At 37.0% G+C, this 25252-nt stretch overlaps 1 protein-coding gene across 2 annotated transcripts in view; it reads right to left on the bottom strand.

The window, feature by feature from the left end:
* The window catches only part of GFPT2 (glutamine-fructose-6-phosphate transaminase 2), a 32249-nt gene extending 21798 nt beyond the window's left edge, over positions 1 to 10451 (bottom strand). Inside the window, exons 1-3 of one of the 2 annotated variants that reach the window (XM_070739164.1) lie at positions 9871 to 10451; positions 3127 to 3234; positions 1030 to 1128 (exon numbers count right to left, since the gene is read on the bottom strand). In XM_070739164.1, coding sequence (XP_070595265.1) covers positions 1030 to 1128; positions 3127 to 3234; positions 9871 to 9877 — 214 coding nt within the window. In that variant the 5' untranslated portion in view covers positions 9878 to 10451. The remainder of the gene's footprint in view (positions 1 to 1029; positions 1129 to 3126; positions 3235 to 9870) is intronic. The other variant, XM_070739165.1, reaches the window with a different exon arrangement.
* Positions 10452 to 25252: the final 14801 nt, after the last annotated feature.

The following is a 25252-nucleotide window of genomic DNA, read 5'->3' as shown; positions in this document are numbered from 1 at the left end:
CCATGCAGAAATCATCATACACAAGCATACACATACGGTTAATTTCTCAGTACAAAATACATCATTTCCAACACTGAGCAAATTCAAAATCCACATGAAAATGTCTAACACTGCATGGGAGTCAGCAATCATTAGTTGTGAGCCGCCTCGAATCTATGGAGAGGGGCGGCATACAAATCTAATAAATTATTATTATTACTATTTTATTTGTTTACATTTTAATGAAAGAATTTGCTTTAAAGACTTTTTATTGAATTATAGCCAAAAATGATTTCATGTTTTGTTAATGACACACAGAACTTTCATTGCTTGTTTTTTCTTATGATTTAAATGTGACGTCTGTTACAGTTAATTAGATTTCAAATGAAATTAGGATTTACATCATCCTTGTGTAATAACTGGTAGATTTAACTTCACAAAGTAGAAAATATATTTCAATCAGTCTTTCCTAAGATATTCTTACTCCTATCAGAGGTTTAGACACAACATAACATTGAATATTAATGAAAGGATTGCCTTTCATTCATTCATTCATTCATTCATTCATTCATTCATTAGATTTGTATGCCGCCCCTCTCCAAGGACTCGGAGCGGCTTCCAACGAACAGTACAATCTACAAACCCAATATTAAAAAGCAGAGCACATTAAGAAACCCTTATTAAAAACAATCACACAATTCAACAAACCATACATAACGCGGGACAGCCGGGGAATAGTAAGATGTACTATTGCATGCACGGACAATGTATATTGAATATTACTCCACAATCCCATATTGTATCATAACTGCCATTATATACACAAGAATAAAACTTATAGAGGAAAAGTGCTAAAATGTTCAGAAATCGTTTAAGTAAAATGTAGAATTAAGACAGATCAAATTTTTGTTTAAGAAAGTGTAATTGTAATCCCATCAATTGGTGATTGATTAATAGTACTTCTTAGTACGATTAGTAGTACTTGTAAATAAACATGCTATATTAAAGATTGGCCATAAATATACCAAAATGTAATTCTGCTATACTTACTTTGCAATTCCTCATCGAGAGCCTTTACTTTTCCTTTTTTTTTCACCAATTTGATGTACCGTTCTTTATCTTTATTATTATTCCCATCAATTGCAACACCTGTAATATAGAGTTTGTTTATTTATTTATTTATAGAAACATAGAAACATAGAAGACTGACTGTAGAAAAAGACCTCATGGTCCATCTAGTCTGCCCTTATACTATTTCCTGTGTTTTACCTTAGGATGGATATATGTTTATCCCAGGCATGTTTAAATTCAGTTACTGTGGATTTACCAACCACGTCTGCTGGAAGTTTGTTCCAAGGATCTACTACTCTTTCAGTGAAATAATATTTTCTCACGTTGCTTTTGATCTTTCCCCCAACTAACTTCAGATTGTGTCCCCTTGTTCTTGTGTTCACTTTCCTATTAAAAACACTTCCCTCCTGAACCTTATTTAATCCTTTAACATATTTAAATGTTTCGATCATGTCCCCCCCCTTTTCCTTCTGTCCTCCAAACTATACAGATTGAGTTCATTAAGTCTTTCCTGATACGTTTTATGCTTAAGACCTTCCACCATTCTTGTAGCCCGTCTTTGGACCCGTTCAATTTTGTCAATATCTTTTTGTAAGTGAGGTCTCCAGAACTGAACACAGTATTCCAAATGTGGTCTCACCAGCGCTCTATATAAGGGGATCACAATCTCCCTCTTCCTGCTTGTTATACCTCTAGCTATGCAGCCAAGCATCCTACTTGCTTTTCCTACTGCCCGACCACACTGCTCACCCATTTTGAGGCTGTCAGAAATCGCTACCCCCAAATCCTTCTCTTCTGAAGTTTTTGCCAACACAGAACTGCCAATGCAATACTTAGATTGAGGATTCCTTTTCCCCAAGTGCATTATTTTACATTTGGAAACATTAAACTGCAGTTTCCATTGCTTTGACCATTTATCTAGTAAAGCTAAATCATTTACCATATTACAGACCCCTCCAGGAATATCAACCCTATTGCACACCTTACTTACTTACTTACTTACTTACTTACTTACTTACTTACTTACTTACTTACTTACTTACTTATTAGATTTGTATGCCGCTCCTTCTCCGAAGACTCGGGGCGGCTCACAGGCTATCTTTTTGTAATGTTCCTGATTATTTAAATTACTGTACATATTTGCTCACAGAAATATGAGCCTGTTGGCACGGCCGTAGTTCCCATAAGAAAAATTTTATTTTGATGGCAAAGCTGAGCTATCTAATTTTTCTCCTCCTTTTCTCTCACTCTGCTTTGTGGCAACCATGAAGCCTCAAAAATGGCAGCTAGGTTGGCTTCAGGGTTGTGTATTCATATGTATTCCATATATAGATTGAATAAATAAGGGAGAGTGCAGGCCTGTCACACATTCCTTTGCCAAAGTTTATTTCATTATGTTCTCTCCTTACTATGGTTTCCTTAACTTGTATAGAAGTTGACCTACCTGATTTAAGTAAACTTACAGGTTAGTAATTACGAAATAAATAAATAAAACTCTATTTAAGATTGTTGTGTAAGTTTGTTTGTAACTCACGTTAATGTTTCAATAGTATATTTTTAAACATTGTCCAAGAACCAAATATATCTCACAAAATAAAACTAACAATGATTTGTCTATTAAAAGTCTCTGATTGCTTTAATTATAAATTCCTGCAGGAAGAGAAAAGTGAAAGTGTATGCAATTCACTGTACACGTTCTTCAGAAATCTGACTCAGTGTGACACATATCCAGCTCATGTAAACTTTCACTTCCTCAATTATTAAAATAATATTAAATGAGGATAGAATACTTCCTATGGAAAAGACAGAACTGACTCATCTTCCTTACAGTGGCCTTCATGCATTGAAATAACACATGGCTTGTTCTTAACACTGTTAAATAAGTCACAATATGTTTACACATTACATGAAACCACAAGCTACAGTATCTAAGTCATTGTGGCTGGGTTAATTACAATATGGGAGCCCTGTCAATATCTAATCTATTCAGAGGTTACTTCTAACATGCTTTTCGAAAAGCAATAGAAGCAATATAAGACAACAATTGTCAGTGTCCAGGCAACACATTTTACATACCTGCAGAATCATACCCTCTATATTCTAGTCTTTGCAGTCCTTTTATCAGTGTTTCAAATATCTCTTTCCTTGTTCGAGGTACTTTGTAGTTCAAATAAGCAAAGATACCTGTTGAAGAGAGGACGGTGAAAAAAGAATATTTTGCCATTCATAAGTTAATATGATTTGCATCTCCATTATCCCATTTTATAGTACAAGTAGTCATTGACTTATGACCCCATTTGATTCCCAAATTTCCATAGCAAAACAAGACAGTTAAGTGAGTTTTGACCCATTTTATATTTCTTGATGCACTTGTTAAGTAAATAGCAGTTGTTAAGTTAGTTAGTTGTTAAATGAATCTGGCTAATCCCCTTCCTTTGACTTTGCTTTTCAGAAGGCCACAAAAGGTGATCACATGACCTTGGGGCACCGCAGCTGTCATAAATAAAGTGCTATATGTTGTACACTGTCCCGAGTCCCCGGAGAGGCATATAAATCCAATGAATGAATGAATGAATGAATGAATGAATGAATGAATGAATGAATGAATGAATGAATGACCAAGTCTGTAATGCAAACAAATTTAGCAATTGAGATAAAATCTTATCAGTTGTCATGATGGTATTTCTTGGGAAGATAGCTTTATGACTTACTTGCTATACATAGTTTCACTAATAAAAAAGATAATTAAAACACTATTGCCTGATAATCTTGGCTATTTAAAGGTTGACAATTATTTGATTATAGTTGACCAATTTATTTTGGTTGACTGCTTATTTCTGATTTCGTTCATTTAAAATAAAATAACATGAATCTTTTACTAATCAGGTTTTGATCTACAGATGGTAATATACAGTATACTGCTCAAAAATAAAGGGAACATTCAAATAACACATCCTAGATCTGAATGAATGAAATATTCTCATTGAATACTTTGTTGTGTACAAAGTAGAATGTGCACAACAGCATGTGAAATTGATTGTCAATCAGTGTTACTTCCTAAGTGGAGTTTGATTTTATAGAAGTTTGATTTAGTTGGAGTTATATTGTGTTGTTTAAGTGTCCCCTTTATTTTTTTGAGCAGTGTATATTATCTAGTATCATAGAGTTGTACTTTTGGAACCACAATTAAACAGCTATTATTGTCTGCCTTCTCAAAAATATGTTTACAAACCTACGTAAATCAGAATTTAGCCAAGAACTGATGTGGACAACTCTACATTATAGCTAGTATTTCACAAATCTATTAGGGAAACTTCTAGTAAAAACTATTAAATCCTGTTTGCTGGCATGAATTACAACAGAAAAGCTGCCCCAGTCCATACAAAAATCTTCTGAGGTTAGGGCTGTTAACAATTTTCTCATGGACTCAGCTCAAATTCTTTTCTATTTTTCTTGAGCAATATTTAAAATACTAAAAATTTTGTACAGTCCCAATATTTATAAATCAAAAGTTTATACCCTCAACAAACAGACATGTACATATATACATACATGCATACATACACATATAAAAGATCTAACACAGTCCTCGTTTGAGGCAATATTTTTATGCTTTGGTCACTCCAGGAAAAGCCTTTTTGAGAGATTTATCCACAATGGAGGCAGTGTGCTGATCTTGGTAAAGCTTCCTTGTTTATACTGAATTCTAGCAAAGCTCCTATTTAAGCATATAAAGAGACTCAGAGGCCACTAGAGACTTTTCACTGAAAATGATAGCAGCAGTCTAGACTGCCAAGGAATATATTAGTTATGTAGGCTTGAGGAAAGAAAATTTAGTTTCAACATATACATCCCATCATACCTCCTATTAACCGCATTGACTGTTCACTTTCAAAATATAAAGGCCACAATCCAACACAACGCTACAGTTCAGACCACAGGACTTTTAGGTTCTTAAGTCCATGATTCAATAGTAGGTGTGACCAATAGCATCCCCCTTCTCATTTTCCTCCTTCTATAAACACATGGGCCTCTCTTGTTTTAGTGCTGCTCAGGCTAAAAAAAAATCAAACATGAACAGCCCAAATTCTAAATTCACAAGGAATAAACTTTTGTATTGTATTTTGCATTTCCCCTTTTTGGAATGAAAGTCAAAATGTTAATCATAGTTGAAAATACCTATGTTTTCCCTAACACAAAGGATCCTTTTTTATATTCTTGCAATTTTATGTGGAAATTGATATACTGTGTCAATTTTTGTCTAGTTTTAAGCACCTTTTAAATGCTATTATTTTTATAAGCAGTAATATTACCATTTAAAACACTTAAAATCAGACACTTTTAAAATATATAGTGTTTTGATAAATGTTCAGACTAGAAAACATTTTTAAAATCTTTGTGGCAGTGTAAATAGGCATCATTTTACTGTGGCACAAATTAATTATGTCAAATACACAAACCTGAATAACAAGTAGTACAAACATTATCCAGTCAATAAACTTCTATTGTTAACTAGACCACTTCCCCTTTGACCTCATAATCTTTTCTCTTCAGGATGTTATTTTCATTATTCAAGAGATAAGAAAAGGCTTTAAGTACTTCTACTTACAGAAGACCTAATCATTAAGCTTGACAGAAACCAAAATGGATAGAGTTGTTTCAAAATGACTGCACAGAAATAATGTTACAGGAAAAAGTCTTAGTCTCCATAAATGAATGAAGTACTTCTACTGTGACACTTTTTTAAAAAAAAAATAGTTCAAGCAGGGAGTTTAGCTAGAAGTTATACAAGCTAACCTTTGTTTTGAAATTCCCTCTTTAACATCCCAAAAAGACTTTGAAGCTCTTGATTCCCTTTTCAGGAATGCAACTGGTTGGTAAAGAAAAGACCTGAGTGGGAAAATTCCACAGGAATGTCAATGTTTATTTAACCAGAATCAAGCTAGGATCCCTTTTATATTTTATTCCTAACAAGTAAGCTCAGCACCCCTTCCTTCATCTTTGCTGCTTGGATATGTACTGAAGTTTCTTCAAACAAGTTGCCTTTCAGATATACAGTATATGGACTGAAATTCTCGGAAATTCTCAGGTATTGTTTATATTGATTAGAAATCTTAGGTGTCTTAATCCAAGCTAATCTAGGAGATGCCATGTTAGGGGGAAATTATGCATTGCTCACTATATTAAAGTTTACCTCCTTACCAAGAACTCCATTTTCCATGATGAAGGCAATATGCTGATTGGGTTAATATCTGGCTATAATTAAGTTTCCTTGTAACTATTTTGCTTCCTCTTTCCTCTTACAAAATATTCCATTTTTTAAACGTACTGAATTCCCTTCTCTATTCTACAAACAGTGATCCTATATTCTCATGCAGTTAATTGTGTATTGGACAAAATAAATAAATAAAATAAATAAATAAATTAGTCAAATTCCTGAACTCCCAAATGTGAAATGTAACTATTGATCATCTTTATGCACTTGACAGAAAAATTATCCTTTAAAACAGTTGTTAAGACATAGTAAAAAGAATCGGTCTTAACTATTAATTGGTCAAGAAGGCACCAGTTGGAAATGGAGGGCCATGCTCAGCACCTTGAACTTTTGGAGGAAGTTCAGGACATAAACCTAATAAATAATGCAATAGTGGCCATGTTTGTAACCCTAGGTAGTGTTGTATTTCTATCAGCTATGCCAGGGGTCTCCAACCTTGGCAACTTTAAGTCTTGTGGACTTCAATTCCCAGAATTCTTCAGCCAGCAAAGTCCACAAGTCTTAATGTTGCCAAGGTTGGAGACCCTTGAGCTATGTCCATTAGTTATGGTAGATAATAACTAGAATAGAATTACAATAGAAGAATGACAATAGAATTACAATATAAGGCAACCACATCTAGGGATCCTGTTGAATGTGGAAGTATATAAATGGTAGCTCCAAAACATCTAGGGATCCTTTGATCAAAGAAGATCGTAACAAAATTAGATTTTAAGGTTCTTTTACTTAACTGAGCACTGCAGTTCTAATGTGCTAGAAATCCCTCCATTTAAAATAATGTACTGACTTAGAAACCTAAGCTTTTTTCTCAATGACCTCACAGGTAAGTTTATTAAACTCATTGATATTTCTACATTTGGAGTAAAAGATTAGCACAAAAAAGGTCAGCCTGGCTTATTATTTATGATGCAATTTATACATAACTAGATTACTATGTATAACAACATAAGAAAAGGTGAAGCATCAGATGTATTTTATATTTTTACGTAGCTTTTGTTTGAGTGGAGATAGAATTCTTTATTGGCCAAGTGTGATTGAACACACAAGGAATTTGTCTCTTAAGAGACTTTCATCCCGAAACAGGAAGCTTCCCTTCATCACTTCTAGCAATATTTTTGGAACAGAGTTCTGATTTATATCTTATTTTACCTCACCAAACTTTTATACAACAACAATAATGGAAAGTGCTTTGAAATTACACCAAACCCTTGACCTAGTATTCTGACTCAGCCATTCAATCTCTTGATTAACATTTGGTTGAGCAGTGGAACATCCCTATTCCGAGTTAAAGCACAGACGCTTAGACAGTGATTTCAGTATGTTTGTTGATAGGTCATAAATGAGTAACCAAGAGTAACACAAGATATACCTTATCAGCTTGAGCACAACAAACTAATTCTGAACAATTTACCAGTTTTCTGGAACAAAATAATCTTTTAGAACTCAAAGTAAGGCGTTCCTCATCTTGCAAAGAAAATACATGGCTTAATTCTCTGGAAGAAAGCCGATTTCCTGTTCTAATATACAAATTACGCAAACAAGTTTCATTTGATTTTTCTCAATCCAAAACCTTATTTCTCGTTCAGTTGTAATCCAGTGTTTCCCAACCTTGGCAACTTGAAGATATTTGGACTTCAACTCCCAGAATTCCCCAGCCAGCGAATGCTGGCTGGGGAATTCTGGGAGTTGAAGTCCAGATATCACCAAGTTGCCAAGGTTGGGAAACACTGGTATAATCCATACCTACTCATTGTCAAACAATCCAGTTTATTATATTGTAACGTTATATTACACTGGTCCTATTTTTCTCAGTAATATGCCATTGTCATAGCTTTGCCTTTTTCAGATGCGTAAAAGGGCATGAAAAGAGCGGCATTACAAGGAATTGGGACATAAATCTTACCCTCCCTCCCCATCCCAGCTTAATAAATTCAGAGGAACCAAATTACTATTGTACACTGTTTTATTGTCGCTGTTAGCCGCCCCGAGTCTCTGGAGAGGGGCGGCATACAAATCCAATAAATAAATAAATATGGGGAAGACTTTATCCGGACTTACCAAAACCTCTGCCCTGTGCATGTGTACTTCAAACATCTTTTTCAAATTTGAAAGGGGCTTATACCGTTGTTTCTGATGAAATGCAGTTTGAGCAATAAAGTGCAAAAGTTCACTTATCTCAGCCTGGGGATCCAATTGATGGGAAGGGAACCACATACTTGAACTGTTCCAACAAGCAATACTGTCCTAATAATTCCTGAAAACTCAACTCTCCCTGTAGTAGTTTTACTTCCTTGTTGTAGGCAGGAATAATTTTAAAATGTGCACTTTGCTGATGATTCAGTACTCGAAGCATTTTTAAAAGGTAGAAATATTCCAAGTATGCTATACACTAAGTAAATAATTCATTCCCTAAGTAGTACTGCCCAAGCAGTGAAGGGCTACCCATTTTTTTACTATCACACTGTGGGCGTGGCTTACGCATTTTCTTTCAACATCTTCCAGTGCAAATTGGGTGCTCTGGGGTGGAGGTCCCTTTTTGCTAACCCTCTGCGTTTGTCCCCTCACCCTCATCTGGGCACAGTGGGCAGTAGCCCACCCCTGTCCCCAAGTATGGAAACTTGAACAAGGAACATTTAAAAAAGAACTGTGAATGAACATTTAGCAGCTAGCAAATAAGTAAATAAATAATCCCCAAAGAGCCCTTTTGCTTTGATTAAAAGATTTATCCTGCTAATAACCAGAGGTTAGCTTTTCTACCGCATCCATTGCATCAGTCACATTTCAGGCCAAAGGCTAGAAAGAAAGCAGCTCCTTCTTGCCCCGACTTTTCACTGTATCTCTCTCTCCCCCCTTGCAATGGGGCAAAACTTCAGCTGGACTTACAAACTACTGTACTGTGCTCCATCCAAAACTAAAAAAAAGGAGGAGGTGGATGCTGGAGGAGCAAAGCTAAGCAAGCACATGGTTAAGCCCTGCCATTCCAATGGACACCAGTTGGAAGGAGGGGCAGTGGAAGGAGGGAGGGAGGGAGGGATGGAGAAAGAAAGAAAGAAAGAAAGAAAGAAAGAAAGAAAGAAAGAGAAAAGGAATGGGGAAAGGAAGAGAGCATGGCTTAGGAGCACGTCTCCTCCTGTGCTTTCAATGGGCGGGCGGTGGAGTGGGGGAGAGTGTAAGAGGGGGGCTTCCATTTCCTTTCCGACCACCGGGCAAAAGATAGCAGCGTTTTTCCCTAAGGAAGCTCTTACATAGAAACATAGAAGATTGGCGGCAGAAAAAGACTTCATCTAGTCCATCTAGACTGCCCTTGTACTATTTCCTGTACAGTATTTTATCGTTTGGAACTGCGGAGCTTTTACATGGAAGACCTTCTTCCTCTCCTTCTCTCTCCCCCCTCCCCCCCCCAAAAATCCAAGCAACCGCACCCCTGCTTCGGGCCCGCGCGTACAACCACCCCCCTCCCCGTCGCCGCCGCTCGAACTGCGCGGAGAAGCTGGCAACCAGCCAACTCCGCTCCCTCCCTCCCTGAGCTCCCTCCCCTCACTCACCGCACATGGTTAGTCAGTCCCCGACCGCGCACGCAGCCCCCTTCTTCTGCGTTTGGCTAGGCAAGCCTGGAACCCCGCGCTTCCCTGTCACCCCTTTTTCTCCTCCGCCTGCCTCTTTATAACGCGTCTTGGGCCAACCCCCCTTGGGTGGTGGTTCATTGGCTGAGAGCAGGAGCGCGGGGCGATGGGGCGTGGGGGGGGGGGGGGAGACGAGGCTGGTTCCTAGCTTCTTGCCCTCAGCTTTGACTCACGAGGTGGAACCAAGACGGCGGGAGGCGGGAGTAAACGAGAGTGGGAGGTCGAAGGAAAGGAAGGGACCTTTTGTCCTCGGGAGGAGCCGCTTAGGTCCCCGGGACGGGGGTGGGGTGGGGTCCAGATGTTCCCGAACTCCAACTCCCAGCAGCCCACAACCAGCGTGGTCAACGAGAGGTGGAATTTGGGGGATTTCTAGAGGTTTGTTCCTCCCTAATTAGCGGCTGAAGCGTAGCAAATCGTACGGCGGCGTCTTCATCATCATTATCATCATCGTCATCTCCACCTCGATGAATCGATCGGCTTCATAATAAACATTTTGCCATCCCTTCGACTCCCAGAATACTTTTGGGCAGGCTGCGGGAAGTGGGGGAGTTCTTAAAGTCCAATGCATCAGGATTGATGCACCCACCTTGGGGAGGTATACTTTAGAATTGAATTGAATTCTTTATTGGCCGAGTGTGATTGGACACACAAGGAATATTTGTCTTTGCTGCATATGCTTTCAGTGTACACAAAAGAATAGAATATAATTCTTTATTGGCCAATTGTGATTGGACACACAAAGAATATTTGTCTTTGGTGTATGTTCTCAGCTTACATAAAAGAAAAAGATACAAATCATGTAGTACAACACTTAATGATTGCCATGGTCAAATAAGCAACGAGGAAACAATCAATAAAAATCTTAAGGATACAAGCAACAAGTTAAAGTCATACAGTCATAGGTGGGAGCAAATGGGTGATAGGAATGATGAGAAAAACTAGTAGAAATAGAAGTGCAGATTTAGTAAAAAGTCTGACAGTGTTGAGGGAATTATTTGTTTAGCAGAGTGATGGCGTTTTGGAAAAAACTGTTCTTGTGTCTAGCCTTGATGTGCAGTGCTCTGAAGCAACGTTTTGAGGGTAGGAGTTGCTACAGTTTGTGTCCAGGATGTGAGGGGTCAGTAGATATTTTCACTGCCCTCTTTTTGACTCGTGCAGTATGCAGGCCCTCAATGGAAGGCAGGTTGGCCGAAATTGTTTTTTCTGCAGTTTATCTTTCTTTTATCTTTCTTCCCGGGGATCAGGTGTGCTACTGTTGACCAAAACAATCCTGTTGGGCGAATTAGATCAGACCATTGTTCCAGCCCAGAGGATTTCAAACTATTGTTTCCCAATCCAATTTGTGGAGAACAGAAATGGCACCTGTGGGCAAAAGTATGGCCTTCTGTTTTTGTTTTCATAGAAAACTCATGAGCTTCTGGCACCAAGAAAAGACAAAAGATTTAAAGACGCAAATACTGTTGTATAACTTTTGTGGATTATAGCCATGATCACATGCATCAGGTACAGTCCTACGAAGGAAGGGAGGAATAATAATAGGAACGGTCATAGAGAAAAACATAGTGTAATGGTCATTCAATTATTGGGTGTAACTTTTTTTTTTTGCACGGGTGAGCTAATACCAGATGTGCAATCAAAAATCTTGGGTCTCTGTTTAATGTTTGAAAAACTTGTGGGGCTTAAGGAGTCACATGCATTTTTCCTTTTGCTGGAGCCCATATGGAATGTTTACTGTCCAGACAATTTGGCAGCAATGTCTTCTGGAACATTCAATCTACTCAAACTGTAACAGAAAGAAAAAGCTACTTAATTTCTAATTAAGCAGGAAATAATATACCCATTGAATTTTGAAACTTTTATTTTCAGAGCAAATAAGAGTTCAGTGTAATTCCACATAAGGCTTAGAATATTTGTCTTCATGATGAGTTCATTCAAGGAAGTTGTGTGAGTTCTCACAGGAGCATTTCTACAGGTATATTCTATTTATGGTACTTCTAAATGACTAAATTCTTGAACCTCTCATAAAGACATTTAATATTTATTTATCAGCAATATCAGCAATATTGATTTCCTAATTCCCAAAATACAATTTGCTACCTGCACTGGCTTCCAATCAGTTTCTGGTGACAATTCAAAGTGTTGGTTATGACCTTTAAAGCCCTACATGGCATTGGACCAGAATACCTGCGGAACCGCCTTCTACCGCACAAATCCCAGCGACTGATAAGGTCCCACAGAGTTGGCCTTTTTGGGGTCCCATCGACTAAACAATGTCGTTTGGCGGGCCCCAGGGGAAGAGCCTTCTCTGTGATGGCCCTGGCCCTCTGGAATCAACCCCCCCCCGGAGATTAGAACGGCCCCCACCCTCCTTGTCTTTCGCAAGTTCCTCAAGACCCACCTGTATCGCCAGGCATGGGGGAACTAAGACATCTCCTCCAGGCTCTTATATTTTATGTTTGGTATGTATGTGCTGTATGGTTTTTAAATTGTTCGGATTTTTATATATTTTTATTATTAGATTTGTCCCATTGTTATGCTGTTCTTTATTACTGTTGTGAGCCGCCCCGAGTCTTCGGAGAGGGGCGGCATACAAATAAAATTAAATAAATAAATAAATAAATACTTCAGCATAAAGGGGTGGCCTTCCACTTGGATGTCCTAAATGCATAATTTATTTAATTATATTTTTGTTTGCATTGTTATTTATCATTATATTGATATTTTTTATCTGTTCCTGTCCAGCCGCTTGGGCAAGATATAGTATAATTTGAATTTATTAATTGATGGTAGACAATAATTTTAGGCATTAGCAAATTGAAAGGGACTAAATTGGAAACTTTCAGTCGGAAAATCTTATTATTTACTCTTCAGGATATGAAATTATGAAGATGTAATACCATCACGTTCATAGTTAGGAGAGATGCAGTATAACAAAACCATACTTGGATACAATATGGTCAATAACTAAATAAGATTATTTAGTTATTACACTTAGTATATACACTTTATAGACAATCTTGAAATTTATCCATGTTTTTGCTCCAATCACTGATGCAGAAAAAGAGGAGGCTGATGAGTTTTATTTGAGTCTTCATTCACAAACAGATCTTGTTTGCCCATTTTTGTTGATGCCAGAGAGTATCTGTAAAATGTGCAAGCAAGATGTGATGTTTGTGAATGAAGACTCAAATGCCAAAGTTAAAAACAGTAAAGAGAAAACTGTCATTGCATTGTATAACATAAGACAGGGGCCCCTAACCCCAGGTCTGCAGGCCAACACCGGTCCGTGGCCTGCCAAGAACCAGGATGTGCAAGCTACAGAAGCTCCATCTGCACAAGAACAGGATTGCAGATAAAACCACACACATACCCATCTATGGAAAAAAATTGCTTTTCTTGAAACCTGGCTCCCAAATGGTTGGCACCCACTGGCCTAGAATACAGAAATGAAGCTGGAGAATTAAAATTTCAGGAAAATATCTCTAGTACTAAAAAATGAAGCCAAAAATCAATACTCCAATTATTACTGTGTTGTAAGGTTACCAAAATCAATGGCACAACTCCAGAAACACGGGAAACAATGTTGGAAGATCAGAAGGTGGGAACAGATAATTCTTGAATAGATTTATCCATGTGTATATTTCTTTAATCATATTTGAGGGGACATACGTTATAAATAAAATACTGTATATGAAAATCATTAAATATATGAAAACCATTAAAACACCAATTTAAATTTAAAAAATAAGTAAAAATAGAAAAAGAAAATGGTGACAAAATAGAGAGAGTATTCTATTAATTATCTTACATTCATCTAACAGGCCCCACTCTATCATGGGATCCCCAGCTAGTTGAAAAGATCGTTTTTACTTTTAAATTAAAAGCTAAGAATCAAAACAACCATGGTACAAATGGCATGAATGGATTCAAAAGAAAAACTAAAAATGTAACAATACAAAGTATCAGTATATATAGAAAGAATAACAAATACCTTGCAATATTAAAAGAAACGAAGTACATTTTCTTTCTTTTCTTTTCTTTTAAAATGTGTTCTACTTATGATATATATATTTGAATGTATACAATTTAATAAAAGATATAAGGAAATGAACGACATATACAAAAGGTAATAGAGATGGAATAAGATCTGTAAAACCCAAACAAAATATGTGAGAAATATTTTTGAAAACAATAAAGAACCTTTTTTTAAAGGCTGATGGGATTTGGACCAGTCTCATCTCCTAAGTCAGTAATATTGAACCTATGACACTAGCACTGGTGGCATGTGGAGCCATATTTGCTGGCACGTGAGCCATTGCCCTAAGTCAACTCCCACATGCATGTGTGTGCTGGCTAGCTGATTTTTGGCTCCCACAGAGGCTCTAGCAGGGTGTTTTTGGCTTCCAGAGCGCTTCTGGGGGATGGGGGAGGGCGTTTTTACCCTCTCCTGACTCCATGGAAGCCTTTGGAGCCTGGGGAGGGCGAAACACAAGCCTACTGGGCCCACCAGAAGTTGGGAAACAGGCCATTTCTGGCCTCCAGAGGGCCTCTGGGGAGTGGGGGGAAGCTGTTTTCACCCACCCCAGGCATTGAATTATGGGTGTGAGCACTCACGCATGCACGATAACACCCACCCACACTTTTTCAGCACCCATGGAAAAAAAGGTTTGCCAACACTGTCCTAGGAAATGGTTTTACCATAAAGGGTAAGAAAGACTTTCTTTGTAAGTCTCGCCCAACAAACTCTATGGCTAATAGGACCCAACAAACTCTATGGCTAATAGGACCCATAATAGGCCTCTTCAGCTGGATAATCACCTAATAACCATATAATTAATCAAAGTCATTTCCAAAACCCTATTGCATCTGTTTCAAGTTACTGTGAATAATGTTGTGAATAAGCCAAAGTTTATAGACAAGGTAATTAACTTTCTCCTGTGGCTTTGCCTTCATCTCTTTTCAGTAGACAAACAACTTGTCAAGATACTGTAGCATGAGTGGGAATAGCATGAATTTTGTACAACTAGTTCCATCCCATAGGGTTGGAAAACTGAAATTGACAGATGAGCAGCAAAAGCCTGTTATTTCCTGGTCACTGCATCAGCAAAGGTCAGGTTGCTGCCTGTAAAAGTAAACAAACCCAGAGATAACATTTCAGAATACAACTGAAAAAGCATTTAGAAACAACATTGCATTATTAAGTCCCCTCTTTTTAATCTATTGATTTATTTACATAATATGATATATTGTCCATCTCCCATGACTCTGAACAGTTTTCAGTAATAAAAATTAATGTGGATGAAAAATAAAATTCGAACTCTGCTCTCTGCCCTTTTATCTTAAAAGGTAAAGAGGATAAAAAAGGTCTAAAAAAATGGAGGGTGGAAGTTGATAGGAAACTCAGAAAACGAAGTGCTGAATGAGAGGAGGAAGGCAGAGTGGACAAGGAATACATGCAATACACATTTCTCAAAATCCTCTTCTGGCAATTACCGTATTTTTCAGAGTATAAGAGGCACCAGAGTATAAGACGCACCTTAGTTTGGGGGGAGGAGAATAGGGAAAAGAATCTGCTTACCAGATATCCATCTGGCTAGCATCCTTAATCTGATCAATTTCAGCAAATTATTTTATCCCCTGATTAGGGCTTTAAAAAACCCTTATTTGGAGAGAGTAACAATGAAATAGTTTGCAACCCAGTAAGAGCTGGGAACATTGTTATCACTTGGTTAGGGCTGGAAATAAACATTTGGAGCAAGTTAGAGCAATGAAAAAAACCCTGCAAAGGCTCAGGGCTTGGAAAACATTCTTAGCAGAGAGTAACAATAGAATAGAATTCTTTATTGGCCAAGTGTGATTGGACACACAAGGAATTTGTCTCGGTGCATATGCTCTCATAGGAAAGATCTTGCAAGCCTGTAAGAGCTGGGAACATTGTTAGCACCTGATTAGGGCTGGAAAGAAACATTCGGAGTAAGTAGAACAATAAAAAAACCTACAAAGACAAGGTTTGGAAAACATTATTCACAGAGAGTAAAAGAGAATGAAAGAGCTTGCAAGCCTGTAAGAGCTGGGAACGTCATTAGCACCTGGTTAGGGCTAGAAAGAAACATTTGGAGCAAGTTAGAGCAATGAAAAGAAAATCCTGCAAAGACAGGGCTTGGAAAACATTCTTAGCAGAGAGTAACAATGAAAGAACCTGCAAGATAAGAGCTGGGAAGATCGTTAGAATCTAGTTAGGGCTGAAGGGTGAAAAAAAGCTTTGAAAAAAGCTGTATAAGAGGCATCTGAATTTTCAGCCTCTTTTAGGCAGGAAAAAGGTGTGTCTTATACTCTGAAAAATACAGTGCCTTGTTGCTTCCAAGAAAATTGATGATAAAGATTTTGCAAACATTAATAGATAGTGTAGATTCTACAGAGAATTATTGAGTCTGTCATCTGCACCTCTATAACTATCTGGTTTGGCTCTGTAACCAAATAAGACAGACACCGACTTCAACAGATAATTAGAACTTTCGAAAAAATAATTGCTACCAAACTGCCTTCTGTTGAGGACCTGTATACTGCACAAGTCGAAAAAGAGGGCTGTGAAAATATGTACATAAATTGTTTCAACTTCTATCCTCAAAACGACTCTATAGAGCTTTGCACACAAGAACAACTAGGTACAAGGACAGGTTTTTTTCCTGAATGCCATCACTCTCCTAAACAACTAATTCCCAAAACACTGTCAAACTATTTACTAAGACTATTCATTATTAATTTTCTCATTCTTCCAATTCCCTATCTCCTCCCACTTATGGCTACAAACCTGTTGCTTATATCTTTATGATTTATATTGTTTTACTTGTTTCCTAGTATGATTTGATTGCTTATCAATAACTTATGACTAAGTGTTGTATCTTATGATTCTTGATGCATGTATGTTTTTCTTTTTATGTACACTGAGAGCATGTGCACCAAAGACAAATTCCTTGTGTGTCTAATCACACTTGGCCAATAAAGAATTATATTCTAAGAGGGAAAATACTATTTTTATTATCAGTATATTTAATGATGCTTTGTGGTTTTGGGATAAATTTGGGATTCTCAATGCATGAATATCCTGTAATAAATTGTAAGTGAGAACAAGGCCAGTATAATACCATGTTTGGAGACAATATGAGTTGCTAATAAATTTTGCAAATGCATCTGGTTGACCATTGTAGATCTAATCAGGTTGTCTGGCTCAATGGGCTTTTTGTCCTGATCCAACTTTATTCATGTTGCATTCTCTAAATAGTTTTCAATGAAAGAACATCCGCTGTGTGTGTCAGCACATTACAGATACCTCTTAACCAGTGGGATGCAAGCAACATTATGCTGGCAGTCTCTAGATTAGCGATCCTATCTTGCATAGACATTTGTAGGGTTGCTAAGTGAATGACTTGGCTTTGGCTGGCTTATGGCATATGGTCAAAATTTAGCAAAACTGCAGATGTTGTTCTTACTGTTAGGAGGAAATGTTGCATCTGGAATTGGTATGACTAAGACTAGAATCTATTTTACTAAAAAGGGATGTATGAAAGCCTCAATTGTCCAGAGTTGTGTCTTTTTAGTGGATTTTTTTTAGTTTGCATTTTTAACACATTTTTAGTATTGTACAAACGTTTTCCTTTTTCTTTCATTTCTTCTAATTGCATGGCTATTATAGTAGTAGTAGTAGTAGTAGTAGTAGTAGTAGTAGTAGTAATAATAATAATAATAATAATAATAATAATGACAATGCATGTTATTTCAGATGTTATACAATAGGAACTGGGAACATATACATTGCCAGGGATATGTATGAAAATAGAAATCTATAAGTTGATCATAACCGCATGTTATGCTCCAGGGAATAGTGGTAATCAAAGAACAGAGGTGCATTTTAGGTACAAGGGTACAACCAATCGGCAATCACAAGAACAAAAAAATCTGCTTATGACACAAATGCATGAGAGGGGAAAATATGAGAAGATACAGAAAGTATAAGTGCTATATGAAAAAAATATTAGAAAGTGGAGTAATTTGATAACAGACTGATCTGAAACTCATATGGGAAAAGAAGATGTACAGTATAAGCTGGTTGAAATAGGGTGAAAATATTATGTTATCAGTCAATCCGTGATCTGTTGAATCATCCTATTTTCCACATATAAGCTTGCACTGTTTCTGGTCTCCAGACTCTCAGGAAAACCCTGGTGAAGCTCTCTCCTCCTTCACTTCCTCCTCTGATCTGTGGAACTGGCTGTCATTTTGCTGGGTGGAGGGGGATCCAAGTAACCTTGGATCACAAGGCAGACCCTTCTCCATTCTGACATTTCCTCAAAGGTGCCCTCTTCCTCCCACTTGTGGGGAACAAGGGGGGCTGTGGATTTCAAGGAAAACAGTATACTGTCTGCTCCCTATTTTAGCATATTCACAAGGATTCCCACCTTCCAGGGAGGAAGAAAACTTCCTCATTGACTTTTAGTGCCCCCCAACTACCTCAAACTCGCCAGAAGGCATATCTCATTCTTCCCTCATGGCTCATTAGCTTTAAGAGATTTCAAATTTGGCCTTAGCTCCAAGGCCTTACCCAATTGGGAACAGAAACCAGAAGGAAGTGGGAAAGGGGATAGGGATATGACCCTCCAATCTTCCCTTCCACCACACATGTGGTGGGAAATGTGATGGTCTTGAGGCAGCCACAATTTTGCAAAATTTTAATCCAATTTTGGACTCAGGGACCCCAGATTTTGGGTGCATTTTGTCAGTCAACCTATTTGAGGTGTGTTGATTCAAAAATTGTTGGTCATTGAAGCACTATTTCACACAATTGAAGGCTACAAAGTATTAAACAGACACAACCCTTTTTGAAATATATAGATAGAATACTAAAGAAGTGCATATAGTTACTCTAATGAGAATTTTTTAAAAAAAGCTTTTAATTGGATTTGTATGCTGCCCCTCTTAGAGGACTCGGGGAGGTTCAAAGCTTAGTAGAATGATGAAGCTACAGAATCTATAGATAAGGGGGGGGGGTAAGGGGGTGGAAAGGCCTTTAAAGGAATTATTACTGCAGAAAGGAAGGCTGAGATATTGTATCATTGGCATAGAAAGAAAATAAGTTGTGAAGAACGTAGTCAAAGAGAGCAAGGAACAGTTAGATTAAAAAGGGGAGAGAAAATGAGTTCTTATGCTGGAAATAAATAGTTGTTGAGGAGGGTGTGTGTGAAGAATGTTATCAAGTAGCTAAATTGAAATGAAAAATAATAGTTATGAAATTATTTGGAATGAAAGTGAAGTGAGGGAATGCTGAAACGAGCATTTTGGTGATTGATATGGAAATGGTAGTGATACTTTGAAAAGTAGAACTGAAATGAATGTTATTAATGCTGGTGTTCCCTCCAAAAATAGATAACAAGGAAATAATACATTCTGTTGTAATATTGAAAAATTGTGAGTATGCATTATAGATGATGTTACTGAAGAACTGTTAAAATATACGCTGTCATATGCTTATGGGTGGCTTTGCAATTTATTGAAAATGAATGTGAAGACTGCCTCTGGGCTTGACAATTGAATAAACATTATTCTTCCTCTGTACAAAAGGACAAGCACAAAAAATGAAAAGGGGTTATGTGCGCAAGAATTCAATCAAATTCTGATTAAAAGGGTAAAAATGATGGCTGTGATCAAAATATTGGAAACTATCAGCTTTCTCTCAATTCACTAAAAACAGAAGCAAGCACCATCAGGCATTCAAGGATGCAAATGCCTTATAAGATTTATGATTCCAAAACTAATAAAGATTATTATGAAAGAATTCTAGCAACTGCTATCTATTAAAAATAAGCCCAATTAATAATGAAATCAAGGTTCAGTTTCTGCTATTTTTACGCTCTTGTGATTGGTGCAAAGGGCTTGAAAATCACTTTTAGATGGGAGGGTCCCTGATTTGAGGAATGGGCTTATCTGATTTCATGTTTTTTGCCTCTAATGCTGTGAAAACTGGTCCTCACGCTAGTTTTCTGCCAGACAGTGGATGTGCTCACCAACTGTTAAGAGTCACTGAGAACTCTAATAATATTAAATAGGGAAATGTTTTAAAGTGCATGATAAAATTAATTGGCTTCAATTTTGGAATGTTTTACAGAAATATGAACTGAGACCTGAGTATACAATGAAAGTGAAGCATACTTGCTGTTTGAATGATATATTTTTTTAAAAGAACTATCAATTGCAAGAGGAAAGGAGTCCCCATGATTAAAGCTAAGCCTAAATGAGGGAATAAAAATAGCAGGTGATGACTACCACATCCCACTCTGTCTGTAAATTTTTGGTTCGCATTTTTAAAGAGAAAGGAGTGTGATCTGTGTAGAAATGGTTCATTTCAGATTTCTTATCTTTTCCTTATTAGTCATTATATTATTTATGGGAATGATGGTGCCAGTGAAGTAATAACTTGAAGCAGATTTAGCATAATATATACGTATTTTACATATAATATAGGATGCAGTGGGAAATATTTCATTGTCTTTTTTCTTACATAATTTGAAAAGACTATTCTCCAAGACTCCACCTTTTAAAGTGTTCTCCTTTTCCTGCATCCGAGTATTCAGAGAAGGGCGGCATACAAATCTAATAAATAAATAAATAAATAAATAAATAAATAAATGAATGAATGAATGAATGAATAATAATAATAATAATAATAATAATAATAATAATATTGATAAAATCAAAATTCCTTAGAATGTACCATGTGGAACTAATTTTAAGAATCTTCTACTAAAACACTAATTACCGATAAATATAGTTAAATTCTAATTAAACATTTAGTAGTTTTTATTATGTTTTTAAATACAGTAAAAACTGACCCATCTAATCATGATGTCCTATAAAAGCAAGTACCGTATTTAAATGTTACTGTTCATTATTTAAAACAGTTAAAATTAGATTGGATTACAAAATTACCTTTCAAATAGTTTACTTTCTTAATTACAGACTTGGTAAGATTTGATAAGTAGGTAACGGAAACAACATTTTCATGTTAAAATAAATTTTAATCATTTTGTTTCCATGCCTTCAAAAAGAAAAGGACTAAAATGGTGAATTCATTACCAAAACATAGTATCATCACATAACAACATAATATGAGAACTACTTTGGGTTTTTTATACATGTATTTTAATTTAGTTTAAATTTTAACATTAGATTTGTATTGTATTGTATTACTGTCTTGTTGTGAGCTGCCCCGAGTTTTCGGAGAGGGGCAGCATACAAATCTAATAAATTCAATTCAATTCAATACTTTGGTCTAATGCAGAAGTATCAAACTGATGTCATCATGGCAGCGTCACTTGACCTATCAGGACTTTTTTCCCTTCACTGAACCAGACATGGGTGTGGCCAGCATGTCACAAATCTGGCCCACTGGCCAGGTGTTTGACAGCACTGGTCTAGTGGGTAAGGCACCAGGCCAGAATCCAGGAGACTGTGAATTCTAGTCCCATTTTAGCCATGACAGCCAGGTGTCTGACTTTAGGCCAATTACTCTCTCTCAGCCCAATTCACCTCATAGGAGTGTTGTTGAGGAGAAAATAGGAGGAGGGAGGAATATTTTGTGTATTCACCACTTTAATAAATTATTTATAAAAATAATAAAGGTGGGAAACAAACAAACAAACAAATATTAAATAAATCTGGATTATGCAGAAGCAATATAATACTGCATGCAATTTTTTAAAAAATAAACAGTAATTTTTACTGCCATTGCTCTATAAAACTCTTTTATTGTTGGTGTCACAAGTAATAATAGATAAAAGAAACAGATTTTGAAGATGGTTGAGGAATTATACTAAGTTTGGTTTATAATTTATCTTTGCCTGAAATAAAAACAGTATTCAAAGAAATAAACAATAAAAAGACAAATTTAAACATATTTAAAGGATAAATAACACAATGCATTACTTGCACATAAAGTAATCATTAAAGGTATCAACAATTCTAAAAGCTAAACTGGAAATAAATATATTGATGATTTTTCCTTTGAAACAGCATAAGAGAAGTCCTTTTTTGCTCACTAAAAGTAATCTTCTGAAACTGAGATCATCTTAAGATATAAATAATTCTGTAATATATCAGACAGAGTCTGGAAGTATAGCTGATAGGGAGGTGTATAAAATGAGACAGAAGGAGGCGAAACAGATAATATATGCTGCTAAAGCCTCAAAAGAGGAAGAAATTGCCAAATCTGTAAAGAAGGGGGATAAAACCTTCTTCAGATATATTAGTGATAAGAAGAAGAAAAACTGCGGCATCACGAAGCTTAGTACCGGGAATAATACATGCATTAATGGGAATAAGGAGATTGCTGACCATTTCAATAGCTATTTCTGTTCAGTTTTCTCAAAAGACACCTTACAAAATAATACTATAGAAGGATATAGCATTGCTTCCAGCTGTACGGATTCAGCTCCAGTGATCTTAGAAGCCGATGTCTTAGAAGAACTTGAACGATTAAAGATAAATAAGGCAATGGGTCCAGATGGCATCCACCCCAGAGTTCTTAAAGAACTCAGATCTGTCCTTGCTACCCCCCTGACTGATTTGTTTAACCAATCCTTGTTAACAGGAGATGTTCCTGAGGATTGGAGAATGGCCAGTGTTGTGCCTATCCACAAGAAGGGCAGTAGAGAAGAAGCTGGTAACTACAGGCCAGTTAGCTTGACATCAGTTGTAGTTAAAATGATGGAGACTCTACTCAAAAAGAGGATAAATCAGCACCTAAAAAACAATAACTTATTGGACCCAAATCAGCATGGCTTTACTGAAGGCAAATCATGTCAGACTAATCTCATTGATTTCTTTGACTATGTCACAAAGGTGTTGGATGAAGGTGGTGCCGTGGATATTGCCTACCTGGACTTCAGCAAAGCCTTTGATACGGTTCCACATAAAGAGCTGATAGATAAATTAGTGAAGATTGGACTTAATCCCTGGATAGTTCAATGGATTTGCAGCTGGCTGAAGCGTAGACATCAGAGAGTTATTGTTAATGGAGAGTATTCTGAGCAGAGTCAGGTTACAAGCGGTGTGCCACAAGAGTCTGTTCTGAGTCCTATTCTTTTTAATATGTTTGTGAGTGACATAGGGGAAGGTTTGGTAGGGAAGGTTTGCCTATTTGCCGATGACTCTAAAGTGTGCAATAGGGTTGATATTCCTGGAGGCGTCTGTAATATGGTAAATGATTTAGCTTTACTAGATAAATGGTCAAAGCAATGGAAACTGCAGTTTAATGTTTCCAAATGTACTTGGGGAAAAGGAATCCTCAATCTGAGTATTGTATTGGCAGTTCTGTGTTAGCAAATACTTCAAAAGAAAAGGATTTAGGGGTAGTGATTTCTGACAGTCTCAATATGGGTGAACAGTGCAGTCAGGCGGTAGGGAAAGCAAGTAGGATGCTTGGCTGCATAGCTAGAGGTATAACAAGCAGGAAGAGGGAGATTATGATCCCGCTATATAGAATGCTAGTGAGACCACATTTGGAATACTGTGTTCAGTTCTGGAGACCTCACCTACAAAAAGATATTGACAAAATTGAACGGGTCCAAAGACGGGCTACAAGAATGGTGGAAGGTCTTAAGTATAAAACGTATCAGGAAAGACTTAATGAACTCAATCTGTATAGTCTGGAGGACAGAAGGAAAAGGGGGGACATGATCGAAACATTTAAATATATTAAAGGGTTAAATAAGGTCCAGGAGGGAAGTGTTTTTAATAGGAAAGTGAACACAAGAACAAGGGGACACAATCTGAAGTTAGTTGGGGGTAAGATCAAAAGCAACATGAGAAAATATTATTTTACTGAAAGAGTAGTAGATCCTTGGAACAAACTTCCAGCAGACATGGTAGATAAATCCACAGTAACTGAATTTAAACATGCCTGGGATAAACATATATCCATCCTAAGATAAAATACAGAAAATAGTATAAGGGCAGACTAGATGGACCATGGGGTCTTTTTCTGCCGTCAGACTTCTATGTTTCTATGTTTCTATGACAGTGTCTCAGATAGTAAAGTCTTCAACTGTCAAATGTGTTTAAATTTTAACTCCAACATTTTCAGTTGAACTCAGAAAGCTTAGATAGAATTCTGGGAGTTGAAGTCCAAATACTGTATCTTCAAGTTGCCAAGGTTGGGAAACACTAGGCTACTGCTGGATGCAAGAGATTTACCTGAGCAGCCTGCAGCTTTGTTTGCAAACAATTTTGTTTGCAGCTTCCCCGTTGACATTGCTTGCAGGAAGCCAGCGGGAAAAATTGAAAACTTTTTCAGCACCATCCTAAACCAATATAATTGCATGAAAATTCCTGGAGGCAAAAATGAAAAGATCTGCTAACCCTCTACTTCCATCAGCCTTAAACAACATAATTGATGTCTGTGCTGACTAGGAACTGTGGGTGCTAGCGTATTATACAACTGCAGGATTAACTGGGGAAGACTGTGGTAGTGAATGGGCATTGGAAGATACCCAGCTGGTTTTCCTGACTATCACATACTTTAAAAAAAATTAAGATAAAACAGATGTAAGAATGATCTGCCAAAATACAATGGTCAAAGGTGTCAGGCAGTCATCTATGTGCTAAGCTCTTTTCCAGTGACTTCACTTAAAAGGATTCACACATTTCCTTATACACGATAACACTTGTGTACTTTGCAGGATGTGATAAATGAAACAAATCATTTTCCTTGAGCAAAAGAGGCCAAACAAACAACGATGGGTGTCATCTACTAAAGATTCAATATGCAGAAAGCAACATTTATTAGGAAAGGTTAGGTAGTGGTATAAATTGCCAACAATAACTTTTTATCACTGGCACTAAATACTAGTGTTTGATATCCATGTATCATGAATTACATGCTATTTCTTTTATGAAATGTGGGAGGACGCAAGTATAAATTCCTTCCAACCCAAACCATATTTGCCAGATCTTCTGTATGGAATGATAGCCTGATTATTTGTAGTGGGGGAGGGGAGAAAGTTCACATATTAGCTAATCTCTCTTAGAGTAAACCATACTAATAATTAAACCCCTTTCTCCCCCACCCATCAATACTGTTGCCAGAACATCAGCATCCTTTTTGAAGGCCAAAAATGATGTACAAATATTCCTTGGCATATTTCCCCCTAAGCTTTTGCCATTTAATTGGGTCAATATACACCAGGGAATGGGAAGGGCAGATGACAGAAGAGGGAGGAGGTAATGGGGATATGAAGAAGTAGTTGCTTCAGCT

Source organism: Erythrolamprus reginae, chromosome 2 (genome assembly GCF_031021105.1).
Source record: "Erythrolamprus reginae isolate rEryReg1 chromosome 2, rEryReg1.hap1, whole genome shotgun sequence".
Lineage (NCBI taxonomy): Eukaryota > Metazoa > Chordata > Lepidosauria > Squamata > Dipsadidae > Erythrolamprus > Erythrolamprus reginae.
This window is presented reverse-complemented; position numbering and strand designations above follow the sequence as displayed.